At 40.3% G+C, this 16,233-nt stretch overlaps 2 protein-coding genes across 13 annotated transcripts in view; one reads left to right on the forward strand and one right to left on the reverse strand.

Annotated features, from left to right (window-relative positions):
- DNAI4 (dynein axonemal intermediate chain 4) overlaps window positions 1-6,421 on the reverse strand; it is an 89,840-nt gene extending 83,419 nt beyond the window's left edge. For both annotated transcript variants that reach the window (XM_081818597.1, XM_081818596.1), the window contains exon 1: window positions 6,180-6,421. In XM_081818597.1, the coding sequence (XP_081674723.1) occupies window positions 6,180-6,226 (47 nt within the window). In that variant the 5' untranslated portion in view covers window positions 6,227-6,421. The remainder of the gene's footprint in view (window positions 1-6,179) is intronic.
- A 47-nt stretch (window positions 6,422-6,468) lies between these two features.
- MIER1 (MIER1 transcriptional regulator) overlaps window positions 6,469-16,233 on the forward strand; it is a 61,829-nt gene continuing 52,064 nt past the window's right edge. Inside the window, exons 1-3 of one of the 11 annotated variants that reach the window (XM_031030333.2) lie at window positions 6,469-6,613; window positions 7,719-7,819; window positions 10,536-10,609. In XM_031030333.2, coding sequence (XP_030886193.1) covers window positions 6,547-6,613; window positions 7,719-7,819; window positions 10,536-10,609 — 242 coding nt within the window. In that variant the 5' untranslated portion in view covers window positions 6,469-6,546. Of the gene's footprint in view, window positions 6,614-6,822; window positions 6,938-6,992; window positions 7,108-7,718; window positions 7,820-10,275; window positions 10,334-10,532; window positions 10,610-11,843; window positions 12,045-16,233 lie in introns of those variants that run through there. The other 10 variants (XM_081818599.1, XM_081818598.1, XM_031030329.2 and 7 more) reach the window with 10 other exon arrangements.

Raw genomic sequence — 16,233 nt, forward strand, 5'->3', positions numbered from 1 at the left:
CCTACAATAATACTAAACACACAGTAGCTGCTTAATGAATATTTGTTGAATAAATAATCCCTAAATCATTATATCTAACTCAAAACATGCAATCTTCATATTCACGTGTTTACCAGCCTACTGGGTGGCTCCAGCTAAATGTCTATAAGACATCTCAAACTGAATAGATACATAATGAAATATCACATTTACTCATAAACCAGTTCTTCCTTTTTTACTCTCTATAGGACCCAATTAGAAATGAATTAGTGAATGATGTTACATTTATCGATTAGGTAGTTACTGGTATCTCATGAGAGAGCATTATCAGTGAACTCTCCCACATCTTCGCACTGTAAGTTTTATGGGAAGGAACCATGTTTATCATGTTCACAGTTACAGCTCTAGCTCTTAGCACTCTGTCTGACAGAGTAGGAAATCCGAAAATACAGACCATTTTTTGAAAGAAATTGAAAGACATGCCTGTAGCCAATTATGTGAGAAATTTATGTACATCTCTAACTGTATTAGAAAATATATGTTTTCAAAAGAGGAAAATTAGAGAAGGTTTGAGATTTCAGGAGGTAACCACTTTGAAAACCACTACACCTGAAAACAGAGTCATCATACAAGTGGTCATGTAGAGGTGTATGTACATTACTGAGTTTTCCAAAGCAGGGACCTAATTTGTTTTGACTCCTGTATCTTCATTATCTAGGGCAATAACTGAAAAATATAGGGCATTCAATTGGTATCTATAGAAAGAACTCCTGATAATCACTTCCATGAAAATAGGGGCAAATGACATTAAAAACATGCTATATGTACAGAAATCTCACTATGAATAAATAATCACAAGAGGAAAAATAGGTGTGGCTTGTGAAAGTTTCTGTATTAGTCCCTTATTTTAGTGGGAAGATGGTAATTCCAATGTAAACCAAATAAATTTCTTCCATTCATTCGAGTTATTTATAAAACACTTCCTGTACATAAGGCCCTGTGCTATACACTGGCAGGGATACAATATGAATCAGATATGAGCCCTAAGGAGCTTATCGTCTGATAAAAGAGCTAAAACATGTACATGATTATAATGGAAGTACAAAATTTTATTTGCTGCAAAAGAGTAAAGTGACCTGAACTATGCTTCAGAAAAATTTAGCTGTATGCAGAAACATACTAAAAGTAAGACCATTAGTTAGATGCTATGGGAATAGTCCCAGATGAGAAGTAATCAAGGCTTAACATGGCGTGGCAGATGTAGAAATAAAACAAATACAAAATACACCTGTGTTCAGCATGTCTATTTATTTTTTGCATTTTGATGCTTTGACATCAAAGAACTTGCTGACCCTGGAGGGACTGCCCCTCCCAAGGCTAATCAATTCCTGAACATAGTAAGGGACTCATCTGCCAGCACCCTTTCGTATGCAAACCAACCAATCCAGAGCCTAAACCCTTAACCAACTCCTTTTATTGGGCTCTCTCAGAGATCTCACTTTCTGGGCCACTATCCACCTGCCCTAATCACCCTTGGAACAGGAACCAGACAACTAGAGATAGTCCCTACGACCAGAGCCTTTTGAAATTATCCAAATGAGCCAATTCTAAACCTGCTTTTTCTGCTTTGTCTGTTCCTCCCACGGAAACCACAATAAAGGTGCTTGCCCATGTTTTCCTCCAGCTTGTTCTACCTCCTGACTGGCCCTTCTGCTTTCCCAGTTGGCCTCCTGTGTAGTGTGGCATGCCATGCCTCCTGTTCCTATGGATCCATGAGTATTTAAAAAAGCTTCTCCCCTCATAACAGTCATTTCCATGTCTATAAAACATATCTCAAGTACCCTTAAAAGATAGCAGACACAGAACTGATAGGACTTACATAACAATGCCACTTAAACTTTAAATTTCAAAGAACTTCCACCTATATTTTCTAATTCAATTCTTAAAATAACTTGTAAGATACTTAATAGTCATATTTTACAAGTAAGAAAGCTTAAACTCAAAAGTCAATTTAAATGCTCAAACTCGTCCAATAATTCACAGGCTATTAATCTGTTTGTACATTAAAGTTAATAATAGTATGTATCTTGTAGAGTTAAGGTGATGATTAAATTAGTCCTTACTTCTAAGTAAAGTTAGAAGTAAGAAGTTAAACTGTAGACACGTCATGTTAGGTATCAGTGGTATCTTGGTGGAGCTGTCTGGTGGCAGTTGAAAATGCAAGAGTAAAGTAAATTTCAAGGAACAGAAGTAAGAGCTAGAGATTCAGATTTGAGAATTTTTGCATGGAGATGATAATAAATGAACAGAGTCCCCAAATAAAAACCTAAAGGCACAAAGAGAAGGTAACAGAGCTAAAGGAAGAAACTGGAGATGGTAAAAGAGATCAGAAAATAGGCACTGACTTTTGACTTGTGACTTTTGAAACCTTTTGGTCACTCATTATTGACCTTTGAATAGTTTCTGTACAGAAATAGAGACAACAGACTGCAAGGGTTAAAGAGTGAACACAGACGTTTCTGGTCCAACATGTAAAGACCACAAAAGTCACTAATGTTATTTTTATCACAAGAAAAAGGCTTAGCAAACTGAAAATCAACACGTCTTTTTAGATTCATCAGATCAGTTTATAGACAAACCACTGGCCAGAAAGCTGGACAAGCAGGAGAAAACAGACAAGCAGGAGAAATCACAACTTACTGGGTACAGACACTCCAACTGGGGCCAGGGAATGGTAGGAAACCTTAAAGGGTAATTGACTAATTGCAGGAGACTGAGTGTAAACTAATTTGAAAGATAAAAACTCCCAGGGCCCGGGGCGCCTGGGTGGCTCAGTCGTTAAGCGTCTGCCTTCGGCTCAGGTCATGATCCCAGGATCCTGGGATCGAGCCCCATATCGGGCTCCCTGCTCAGCAGGAAGCCTGCTTCTCCCTCTCCCACCCCCCCTGCTTGTGTTCCTGCTCTCGCTCTCTCTCTCTCTGTCAAATAAATAAATAAAATCTTTAAAAACAAAAACCAAAAAACTCCCAGGCCCCAGCCTCAGAGGCCTACTATGACACCCATCAGGCTCTCGGGAAGAAGATCAAAGAAAAACGCCCTCATAATTCCAGCAGGGGGATAGGGCATGAACATTCTAAAATATACCCAGAATGTTCAGCTTTTCTTAACAAAGGCCTGCCCTCAAGGAAAATTATTTTAGCAGAGCCTCATCAACATGTGGGAAGGGAAATACCCAACTCCAAGTTCCTCTAGACCTCTTGTTTCACCCAAGGAAAAAAATCTGAGAAACAACTTCTGAAGGTCACAGCCCAGGGTCAAAGCTCCACTAAAAGACTAAGACCTAATTACAGGATTATGGAACACTTCTCCTACCAACATCTTACCACCACACCACCAGGTCTCCAGTAAAATAACAGGGGATTGAAATGGGAAGAACTACAAAGCTCAGACTCCATGACGGAGTCTCCAGGGGAACCTAAAAAAAGAGACAAAAACAAGGACACTAGAGGAAATTGAAGCCTCATAAACCTACTGCTACAGCAAACACAGCCTAATTCCTAGCCAGATAAACACAAAACCTCACACTAAGGGCTTATTTACCTCAATTCATATTACCTGATGCAACATGTTCAGCTTTCAACAGAAAATTACAAAGCATATCAACGGGCAAAAAACAAGTCTGAAGAAACAAAGCAAGCATTAGAGCAGACTAAGATATGGCAGAAATTTTGAAATTGTCAAGATTGGGAAATAAAATAATTATGAGTAAGGTAAATATGGTAAGGACTCTAATGGAAAAAAGTGGATAGATAACATGAAAACTCTAAGGAAGAATCAAAAGGAAATGAATGAACATGTAAATAAGTAGAATAGAGGAACTGGGCAGAGAAGTGGGATCAATGCATTGCAGAAAGAGTGGTGGTTTTTACCACAATGGGAGATTGTTAAGCTAGTGGGAAAGAGCTAATACAGGAAAAATTAGAGAAAGTGGAAAATTGATAAACACATGTTTTATGGGATCCTTTCTGAGATCAGCATTAAGTCTTAAAAGGAGGAAGATGAGAAATAACATATTAGGTCAAATCAATGGTTGTAAACGTTGAAGTCTGTGAAATTTTGCTTTAACTGGATAACATGGCTATCTCAAAATGTGAAGGTTATACTACTTCCCATCTCCCACCTGATTCTTTCCTCAATAGGTAATCTCTTAGGAATTTGTCATTATTTAAGAAATTCCCAAGAGAATTCAGGAATTCAACTTAATTTTACTTTGAGACTTCCATACCTACAAGTAAAAACAAAAACCAGACAGGATGCACAGTAACCAATATCACTGAAGTACATTATTCATTCGTTCAGTCAGCAAATACTGAGTGCCTTCTTCATTCAAGGCAATAAGAGTGAACAAAACAAAAATGTCTGCCCCATGGAATACCATAGTTTGGGTGAAGATGCACTGATGAACATGTATATTATACATCGGGTAGGGATAAGTTTTATGGATAAGCTGAAACCAAGGTTGAGGAACTGGAAATGCTGGGAATTAGAAGTATTATTTTATGAGGGGTGGTTAGAGAAGGACTTTTTGATAAGATGACATCTAAAGGAAATAAGTGAGTCATGACACTATCTGGGGGTGCCATATTCCAAAGAACAGCAAATACAAACAAAAAAAACCCAAAAAAACCCCCCAAAAACCCTGCAAATGCGTAAGCCTTAGAGTGGGAAAATAATGTGCCTGATGTTGTTGTGGAACAATGAGCCAAAGGGAAGAGTCCAAGGTGAGATCCTGTGGGACTCTGTAATGATGTGAAATTTTAGTCTGAGTGAAATGGGAAAAACTGGAGGGTTTTGAGAAGAGCACAGTGACTACCATGTGTAGGGTGTTAGTAAGGCCATCTAGGTGGTTACTGTAATGTTACAGGGACTTCTATTAGAGCGGTAGTTTCGATTTATTTTGCAGGTAGAAATGACAGAATCTGCTGATGGAGTGGGGCATTAGAGAAGTCAAGGGAAACAACAAGGTTTTTTTTACTGGGTAACTGGAAGAGCAGAAATTGTCATTTACTGAAATGGCAAAGACTGCAGAGTAGATAAGAGGGAGAAATTAGTTTAGTTTTGCATATGAATTTTGAGATGTCTATTAACTTCTAAGTGCAGATGTTGATTTTATTAAAGTCTGGTTTTTGGAAGAGGTGCTGGCTAGAGATATAAACTTGTGAATCATAAGCGTATAGGTGATTTTTAAAGGCATAAGACAATAGTGAAGAAAAGGCGTTTAAAGACTGACCCCAGCAACACTCCAATATTTAGATATGGGAAAGAAGAAAAAGTACCAGCAAAGTATTTTGAAAAGAAGTAGCCATAAAACAAGGAGAGAACTAGGGAGGAGTGGTGTCCCAGAAACCAAATGAAGTGATTCAAAATTCGAGAAGTAGAAGGGTTAAGAAGAAACTGAGAAATGGCCATTGCATTTCGATGGACGCCTATTGCTGACCTTCACAAAAACTATTTTGGTGGAGTGGTAGAATGGAAAAAAGACGCTGAGAACCATATTCAAGAAAGAATGTATGGTTCTCTCCCAAGAACTTTCAACAAGTTCTGTTAAAGAAAGATTAGCTCAGCTGAAGATTGGAGGAGAGATGTTGAAGGTCTGAGAAGAGAGAACAAAAGTGGTCTGGAAGTGTGGGAGAGTGGATTAATGAGGAATCTTTAGTGCAATTGCTGGGCATTACTAAGGGACCATTTGTTATAAGCAAAACAAGTCCACAGAGCTGTGTGCTCTTTTCCAGCCTCTCGTTCAAGTGTTGCAGAAACGGCAGAACGTCGCGAGCAGTAATGGGTTTTAAGGCACGATGGCATGAGGAGGCAGAATAAACTTCGATTACAGAGCATAGTCAAGTTCAGTCTGGTGGCTCACTGAACCTGAGGACTGAAAGGGGCAACAAGCATGACGCGGCTGACCGGAAAAACAACTCCAGAGTGCTAAGGAGGAAGAGAGGCTCTAAACAAAGCCGATCTTTTCCCGTAGAGCAAACACAGCAGTTTGGGGGTTGAAAAAGTCTGAACTAGGCCAAGTTAGGGGACACTGCCGCATGAGAGCTTCGAGGGCTGGCTGAACCCAGACGCAGAGACAGGATCTAAAAGGGCTTCCTCCGGGACCCAGGAGGATGGACTAAGGTTTTAGCGCCGGAACTTACAACCAGAGGTTCTGCTGCTTGCGGCTGTTTACTGGAGAGATGGGCATGGTGGCGACACGCTGTGGAGTGGTCGGCCACCCCCTTCCCTAGCTGCTTCTGGCGTCCCTGTACCCCAACCCCCGGCGTTAGCTGCTCCGGCTGAGGCTCCGGAATGTTTGCCGGGCGTCATGGAGACGGAGGAGCCCGGGCTCAACAAGCGGCCGCGCGGTTGGCTGGCGGCTGGAGACCGAGGAGGAGGGCGGAGGCGGAGGGGAGGGCAGAGGGTTGGTGGAGCAAAAGGAAGCTCCGGACGACGACTAAAAAAAGGAGGCGGGCGGCCAGGGCCCCAGGCCCCTCCCAGGTTCTGAGTCTCCCCGGCTGCAGGCGGATGGATGGGGCTTCTTCAGGCGGTGGCGGCAGCAGTGAAGGTGGCGGCGGCAGCAGCGGCAGCGGCTGTAAGTGCAGCCTCCATAAACCATCTCTCCTCTCCTAGTCCTGATTGGGATGAAGGGCTCCTAAAGTGTCCTCGGTCCCCTTTCTCTCTTTCCCCTCCCCCACGGTAGAGCACCGCCCGGAAGACCCTTAACTTCCGGGGAGGGGCTGCAAGAGAACGCGCCCGGCCCGCTTCCCCCTCCCGGAGAGCGCCGGCCACCCCCCCCCAAGGCGCATGCGCAGCTGTCCTCCACCGCGCACCCCCTCCGAGCCCGGTCTTTTGCTTTGGCTGTGGCGGCGGCGCGGCTCTTCCCTGGCGTCGCGGCGCGCCGGGAATCCGCTGCGGTGTGAGTTCGTCTCGCCCGGTTCGCTTCCGCACCTTTCTCCTTTCGGCCCCCGAATCCGGTCGGGGTGGGGCTAAGCTGACCATCCCCCTGTGGCTCCGCCTCTTTTTCCCTCTAGATCCGGGTTCGGTCCCAGCCCTCGGGAGGCTCCTGCTCGCACCGCAGTCCCCGTGGTGAGCGGGGTCCTGGGCGAGCCGGCCCTTTTCGGAGGGAGTGAGGGAGGGAAGAGAGACTGGAAGAGGGCATTAATATGAAGGAATGAGGTCCTCCCGGTCCGTGGGAAGATCCCTGGGGACAGATGCCTCCCCCTCCTTGAAATGGCCTTGTTCTTGCAGCTTTTCGTGGAAAGATCTCTGGCTTGGAGCCCATCTCTGGTCCCTGTTTGCTATGTGACCTTGGGCGAGTCACTACCCTTCTCCGGGCCCCTGTTAGTCCTAAAGCTTCCTCCAACGCTATAACTCTTAATTTTGCAGAAAAGCTTATGCAGTTACAAGACTGGCCCGTCTACTGAGGCCGCTTAGCCCAGATGACGTGGAGTTGACTCTTCAATCATGGATGGAATGAGGCGACCTATGTATTGGGTCGTTTTTATTACTTTACCATTGGTTTCAAATTGCATGTCTCAAGGCTCATTAATGTTTTCATAAAATTGTCATGGGATCCTTGTCCTAATTTCTGGCCATCTTTTTTAAAATTAGAGACAGGCTGAGAATTAGAGACATGGTGAGCTTGTGGTATCATCTCTGGTCTCGTAACTACTGAGGCTTTCTTTCCTTTGATCCAGATGGTGTGGTGGCTCGATTCTCCCAGTGCCTGGCTGAGTTTCGGACGTGGTTAAGAACCAACTGGTTGAGGTTCAATGCAGACAAGACGGATGTGATGCTGGTAGGCAAGGGCACACTTGGAGATTAAGGGAGGGAAAATCCAAACTCCCTCAAGTAATATAAATATTACATTACTCTTTCTGTATATTCCAGTGTTTGAGAACTGATGATGGGCCAATAATGTCCAGAGTTTGGGTGAGATAAAAATAACCTGTCAACAGTATTAAGACTATAAAAATAACAGTTTGTTATAATCTGATAAAATGGGGCCACTTGATAAAACTCTTTATGTAAAAATTATGAAAAAAACCAAACTGTTTTTTGAAGAACCAAAAGGCTGTGTAAGTGTTTTGGGGTGGCATTAATAATAAAAACCAAACTAACAAAAAGATGATGCTGATTCTTGCATAGATGTGGGGCTTCCGAATGTAATGCATTACTGCTTTGTAACCTGCATTCTGCCTACTAAAGTAAAGGTAAACTCTCAGTTTATCAAAAACATCCTTTTTAAGTTTTTTGGTATTTAGGTATTTTCAACCAAATTAGTAGATATTCATCAATTTTTACCTGCACATCATGTGTAGGTTGACACCTCCAAATAAAAATTTTAGTAAATAGTTTACCAAATAATCTCAAAAGGGACTCATGGACTCTGAAAATAGCTAGGTAGAGAATTTGTTTTTAGGGTTTCGAATGTGCTGCATTAATCTGTTTCATTCAAACAGCCCTAGAGTCTAAATTGTTAAAATATTTTCTTGGAGCATTTTGAGAGGTTCCTGAACTGCATAACATTTTGTTTATGTAGTATAGGTATATAGTACTTACATTTGAGTCAGGTATTGGTACTGAATAAAAGGTTATATTTCTTAGGTATATAAATTACCAAAGACTTTTATTTATTGGTTAGTTTAAGGTACTGGTTGAAGTAAAATTGTGACCTTAAAATGCTTTTCTTAAAAGCAAAATAACGGAGGGGTATGTGTGTGTGTGTGTGTATGTTTATTATAGCCTCTATAAAAATGTTTAATAACTTTTTAATGGAGTATTTAGTAAATTGCTTAAAAATAATTTCCCAATATAACAGCAGTTTTGAGAAGCTTAAATGTGGTGAAAGTTAATGTTAGTTTGCCTGAAAATAAGGAAGCATTTAGGTGGGGAATGGGAGCTCAAGAGGCATTTATTCAGGCTTTGTATAGTGATTTTTTTGTTTTGGGACATTAGCCACAAACCTCACATAAAATTGAAATTACACTTTTTAGTTTAACTTTAAATATTTTACTATACAATTCTAACAATACCATTTTGGAGATCACATTAATAAATACTATAAACTAATGATTTTAAACAGCTTATAGGTATTGGTGAATTTTCTCATACCTTTAACTCTGTCATGTCTTGTTTTTAGGTCTTCTAGTATCAGTAGGCATTAAAGATTTATATTTTGTTAACCCAAGTATAAATAATGATTGTTTGCACTTAAATACAAAGAAGACATCTGTTGAATTAATCCAAAGTGCTGAAAAACTCAGGGAAATGAATGGAAGTAACAAGGAGATAGATTCCGGTTTAATAAAAAGGAGAATGTTCCAAACATACAGCTTTTTCTGAAAAGAGCAGCCTCTTCATCAGACAGTAAGTCATTGGAGGTGTTTTAGGATAGGCGGAAAAGCCTGGTAGTGGGGACACATAATAAGGGATTCCTACCTAGACAGGGTAGAAATTGACTAAAAGACCTCTAAGGTCCCATCTAACACTAAGATTCTGTGGCTAATGAATAGTTAATTTTTTACATATTTGATACTGAACAGGTAAGCGAGAGTTTCTGAGAAAGACTGCTTTCCTTAAGGTGGCTTCTAAAATTTTGAAAGACAAGTATATCATGAGAATAAAATGGGAATAAAACCATACTGAATTCATTAGTAATGTGTTACTAATGACTTACAATATTGGAGCTATTTCTCTTTATTTTCAGAATATCTGAACTTAAAAAAAAGCACTGAGCCCACATTTATTAAAAAAGGGAGGAAAAATGTAGAGGGAATTTTCCCCCCAAATGATATTGCCACTTAAAATTAGTAAAAATGATACACAATATTAATAAACTTAAAAGTCATTTATCAATAAGAGGGAGACACATTCAAGTATGTCCCAGATTTGATTTTCCTGACAATTTCAGAATTCATTCAGTAGCTTAAGGGACCACGATCCCCAGCTTTTTAATCACAATTGGGATTTTTTGTTGAGGTTTAACTGAAGAATCAAAGAGTAAATGGGTTTAAGCAAGCAAGTTATTCCTGTACCTTGCATTTTCACAACGCTTTTTAATTTTCTTTTTGTGAACTAGCTAAATTTCATGTATTAGCTTTGGTAGTTAAATGGAAAATCCTCCTTTATCCCCACGGTATTATGAAGCCTGAGTTTCTACCTCTAGGCCCCTTATTCTGTCTTTACCCACCCCAGGTCTATGCACATCAATTGTTCTTTGCCTTCAGCTGTTTTCCATCAAGCACCTCAAAGTCAAAACTAAACACAAGCTGACTTCTCAGAAAATGATTTTTGAGTCCAGAGGACTAAGGTAATTCAATAGGGTAACTCTGTGTACCTATACTAAAATACTTATTCCCCCAAGAAATCCTGAAAAACACTTTTATAGTATAAGTATTCTAAAAAAATAAAATGAAAATACTGTACAGTACAGTTAATGGTAAAAATTGTTTGTAGATTTGGGAACCTTAAAGTTTTCCTTTCTCTTCTTTCCCTTGCTTTTCTTTCAGTAGAAAATGTGCATCAGATGTTTATGTTTAATTGGTTTACAGACTGTCTGTGGACTCTTTTCCTGTCAAATTACCAGGTAATGTCCTTTCACTTAGCAGCTACTTCATATACCTATAAATGCACAAATTATTCATGCACAAATTATTATTGGACATAAGAATTTCAAACTAATGTTGAATCTTTGGAAAAAGGAAACTGCTTAATAGAGTCTAGAATTTTAAGGGAATACAAATAATTTAAGAAAGCAGCCCATTGTAAGTTAAGTATTAAAGAAAAATTGTATATGTGCACATTTACGCAGTATTTTGTAGTGCCGGCATTACATTATTTGGAAGGAATTACTTTTTATATTTGACTGGTTGATTTGGGTAGTCAGTTTTGAAATTGCATTAAGAACCCGTGAACATTTGGGGGGAAAACGGTCTTTTTGAAATTAAGATTTTTAAACTGGTTTAGTAAAGTATGTTACTGCATGTTTCAATATCACCTTTGCAATAGCCAGTATCTGCCTTAGTAATGGAAGGGAAACATGTTTGTTATTTTGCAGTCATTAGCATTGGCATCAAGGCCAATTGGTAGTTCTAGGCCAATATTTTAAAGTAAACTTTCAAATTGCTGGCATTTCAGGCATTGCAAATAAGTAGGTTTTCCCTCCATGGAGTCAATTCAGAGATCCATCAAAGAGCAGCTTTTTAGTATTTCGCATTTTGGAATTTTCTCTAGTTGTGCAAAATTCAAACGTTGCACAATTATGTTGCTCCTGGCATCTCAGGAAGTGTGTGGGGGAAAAGCAAATGAGATGTGAGGATGGCAGACTACCTATCCACAGTCCCTTTTCTTAATCTCTGCTCTGACCTCTCAAGATTTGGGGATGTGGGATTTTACGTTTCCTGTCAGGAATCAACAGAGAGAGAGAGAGAGAGAGAAATACTTGTCAAGAGACAGCCAGTTTCAAAGCGCGCCACTTTGCGCTGTTGCCGTTGTTGCATCACAGCAACATCCGTTTTCCAGCAAATGCACTTCAAAAAAGGCCTACATGTAAAATATAACGTATCTTTTCCCCTGCGATATGAATGCTGGACGCGGCTTTTTTGGCACTTTTCCTTGACCTCTCTGGTCCCCTTCGGGCCCTCTCCAGCTGGAGTAGCTGATCCGCTAGCGCAGGGGAGGCGCCCCGCGCTGAGATGCCCACCTCCCCCGCAACACCCACCTTGACTCCGCCCCCTCCGCGCTCCTCCCGGGGAAGGCTGCCGCGGGGGCGCGCGCGCGCGCGCGCCGGCCTTTTCCTTCCAGTCCTGCTCAGCCGGGGCGCCGCGAGGGGGCGGAGTGGGGTGTGGTGGGCGCGCTCGGGCGGCTCCTGCGCGTTCCCGCCGAGGCAGCGGCGGCGGGAGCGGCAGAGACGGCGGCGGCGGCTGGAGTCCCGTTGCCGAGTCTCACATCCGGGTTCTGGCCGTGACCCAGCTGCGGCCGCCGCGGAGATGTGACCCGTCAGTACGGCAAATATGGCGGAGGTAAGGGAGCGAGCTCCCCCTCCCCGTCCCAGAGCCGGGCGCCCCCGGGCCCTGGCCGGGGAGGAGTGGAGTGGGCCTGGCTAGGAGAGGCCCAGCCCTGCTGGCGCCACTGCCCACCTGTTGTCCGGAACAGGCCGCGCTCTGGGCGGGAGCTTTCCCTGGAACTTAGTTGGGATGGGTCCGGGGATAGGAGGAAGCGGAGGCGTAGTTGGACTTCGGGGGCAGTTTGAAGGGTCGAGCACTGCGTAGTAGTGCGTGCGGAGAGGGGTGAGGGGGAGTGGGCGCCCGCGGGGCAGGGGCGTCGGTGGCGCAACTTCGCCGGCCGGTGCTAGGGGCCAAGAGAGGAGCTGCTGCTTCCTCTTCTTGCGAAGTTTCTTCCCTCCCTCACCGAGATGCTGTTGCGCCCTTCCGCGTCACCCCCACCCGTTTGCTACTGACATCCAGTCTACGTTAATGGGGAAAACGTAAGGCAGAATGGCCTTTAACTCTCGTTTTCCTGATGGTGCTAAGATGAGCGTGGAGAAATAAACCTGGCCTTTCGCAGGCCGGCCGTTTAGGTTGGGGGACTCTCTCTGTATCTCCGGAACAGTTCCATTCCTCCTCAGGGCAGAACCTGTTTTTCTCTCTTCACATTTCAGAAGAGTTGCTTTCTACCTTTCTCTCTCTCCACTTTCCAGGCATTCCCTCCACCCCTTTCATGTTAAGGCTATCTGTTACTGTCTTTCTCTTCTTATTTTTTTTTTTCCCCTTGTGGGGAAAAAAACGAGTTCCACCCAGTAAACGATTAACCAAAGCCCCCTTTCCTCGGTGGTAATTGTTTTATATTTTTGGGCTTCAAATCGTGGCGAACTACCACTCTTAATGATTGTTTCGAACTTAGTGTTGTGCCACTGGAGATTTAAATTTTTGTTTCTGATTTAAACCTTTACACATTCGATTTTTTAAATACTTTTTTCCCCCTTACCCTCGGAAGAATTCCGTTATTCTTCACCCCCTAGAGTTGAAGAAGTGATAGTATTTGGGGTTTTAAGTCTACTTTGAGTCAAAGCCTCACTAAATGATTGTTAAGGCATTTCCTTGTATGAATTACCATTTTCATGGTCTCGGAGACACCCCAAAACAGATTCAGGAATAGCTTTTTTTTTTTTTTTAACCATCCAGCCCCCAATTTTTGTGTTCTTTATTTGCTAAATGAAGTCAGTGGTGAATTATTTGGTAATACCATATTATCTCCTTTTTAAACCTTGGGATACGGAAACGTAGATTATGGAAAAATATTAATTTCGACGCTTTTTATGTACCGGTTGAGTGGAGGGACTTAAAAGTTAGCTTTTTGTGCTGTTGCTTTTAGGGTGCTCCTTCTGCTTTCCTTACGGAAACTGACTTTATATTAATGTAGTGGAGTATTTGCTATTAAAGGAGCAGATTTCACTATAGCAGGACTCTTCGCTGCCAGTAATCTTTTTAAAACATTTACTAATTTTGATGTAAAACTAAATTTAGATCTTAGGTTTCTTTCCATTTCTTTTGTTCTTTGTGGTTAAAGAATTGTATTTCAAGGCACATAAGTTGGAGAAAACACAGTACTTTGTATTTCACTTAAATGTGACTGGATTCATTCCACTGGGCTGAAACAATTTTAGTCCTGGTAAGATTTTAAGTGTTTCTTTTTTTCATATGTAAGAGGGGGAAGGGGTCGTAAGTGGCTGAATTTACCTACCTTTTGTCAAATAGTTTTCAGTGGATTCCCCTTTCAGTGAATGCCTATTAGATAAGCAGCAGTGACGGTTTCTTCCCTGGTGGTGTTGCTCACAATGGTTTGAGCTTTAAGTTCTGTAGTCATATTTTAAGGCAAGCTATTACAGAAGGAAAATAACTTAGAGTTTGCAAATACAGTAAAATTTAAGTTTAAGAAACTTCACCCATAAATTTTAACTGCCGGCATACTGAAAACTTAGTATGTAAGTAGAAGTATATTAATATTTTTTTCTTGTTTTAGAAGCTAAAGATGATTGCATTAATGTAAGAGAGGAAAAGCAATATTTTGAGTCACTAATCATTTCCTAATATTTTCAAGGGTTTGTTTTGGTTTCCTTAAAAATTGGATCACTTGGAGAATGGAATGCTCATGTTAAGTAGGAACACATGGATGGTTCAATTTCAAGAAGAGAAAACCTGAACTTTGTTTTCAGTGCATTTATTTAGTGACCTGAAATCTTTAAAAAAAATTTGTCTTTTATAACTTCAGTTGCTTGTAGATGGTTTTATTTTTAGTGAATTTGGAGGAAGAACGGGGAATCCTTCTTCATTCATCTGTGTCCTGCAAAAAATCTAAAGCAAGTGAAAAAATGAAAAGTAAAATTTGTATTTTTCTGATCTCAATATTTTAGTAATCAGGATGATTTTAGAGACTAATCATTTTTGAAAATTAGGTGGAGAAATGCTTGGTGTATAGAGGTCTTTTATTTGCTATTGTGTGAGCTCTCAGGAGATTTGTTCATGATGCCAATATAAAGTGTGTGGTAAAATAAATGTGCTGTTGTACTTTTGGTTAAGTAGACTTGAGCATTGAAGCTAACTGGTGAAATAACAGAAAATGCAGAACAACAATATACATTTATTTGATAAATCTGAGGGGAAAGCAGGTTATTGAGGAAGTATGTCTTTGGAGAAAAATGTAGATATTATGCTTCTGGGTGTTTTTATTGTTGTTACTTTTTACATAGGAGAATGACACTGACCTTGTTTTTCCAGAGAAATATTTAATTCCTGAATACAAATTGATTTAGATGTAAATAGAATATACTGATTTTTCATACTTGATCTGATCATCTTAGGCAGTCCATAGTAGGAAGTATGTATTTAATGGTTCCTCAAATCATGGTAACATTAAAACATATTTAATGTGCTTAAAAGAAATGGTACATACTCCCTTTCTTAATAGTTTTTGGTAATATTTCTCATTACTTATTATCCCTTAGAATTATTTATCAACCTTCCAAAAGGAGGTTCTCCTAGTTACACTTAAAGGAAGGAAATTACAGGGTAGTTGCAGTTTTACAAAGGCAATGAGAAAGGAAGAAATCGTTGATCCTTTGGGTTTTATAAGGAATGTGGTGTAGGGACCTTAGGGAATGAACAATTTGTCTGTTATTTCAGAGTTTGTAAATACAGAAGGGACTGCTCCAGGAAAAAAAAAAAAATCCACAACATGGTGCAAGACCTATTTTTTCACCAAGGCCATATTGCTGTTATATAAAGAAAAGAAAATTTAATGAACTTGCTTTTCTGTGTTTTAAGTATTTAAACATTTCCAAAAATTATATACATAATCTATTCACTATTGCATCTATTCATTTATTTCTCTTGAGAACAGACTGCTTGCTTAGTGGTTTTTTAGTGTATTTGAATTTCATTTTTTAAGGAAATAGGATCATCTAAACTGCTATTCTTGATAGTGTTAATTTCAATTGTAAACAAAACTTGTTTCACTGTGATGGATTTAGGCTTTAAATAATTCTCTGTAGTCGTAATGAATTTTTTTTTAATATTTATACTTGATTGTATTTAGGATTTATTCAGAGTAATCAAGAACACCAATGTGTGAGAGTCTAATAAAGTTTAATTCAGAAGGAGTAATAAAGTGCTTGATAAGGTAGGAAAGGTTAGCTGGAGGATTACTTTTAGAGAATTTTTGTACCGAAGACTCATCAGTTTCTCAAATCAGAAATAAAACACTGCCATTGAAGCAAGTAACTGATTAGTAAAAGTAGAAAAGTAATCATCTGTATAGAAATTTCTTGCTTGGTGTTAACTTGAGTCCCTGTATATTTCAGTGTTTATTTGCAAATGTTTTCAAAATTCATTGCAGTGATTAAGCTGTTCAGGTACCAGTCATCACTTGGGACCCATTCTGTTTGACTTATTCTATGGCTTATAAGAATGACTGTTAAAATTATGTTTGTGTAGATAGGAAATTCATAAAGTAGCACCCCCCAGAAAGCTTTTTGCAAATTGAGATCATTTTTTCCCAAAAGTCCTAGATTAAAAAAAAAAAAAATTTAGAAGAGGCTGTAAAACATATCTCATCCCTTTAGCTAAGTATTCCTAAGTAGTGTTATGTCTTTTGAGCAAATCATAATAGTAAAGAAGTTAGATCTCAAAGGAAATTTAACTAGAAGAAGTCCAA

This window comes from Leptonychotes weddellii, chromosome 4 (genome assembly GCF_054177405.1).
Source record: "Leptonychotes weddellii isolate Sample4059 chromosome 4, ASM5417740v2, whole genome shotgun sequence".
Classification (NCBI taxonomy): Eukaryota; Metazoa; Chordata; class Mammalia; order Carnivora; family Phocidae; genus Leptonychotes; species Leptonychotes weddellii.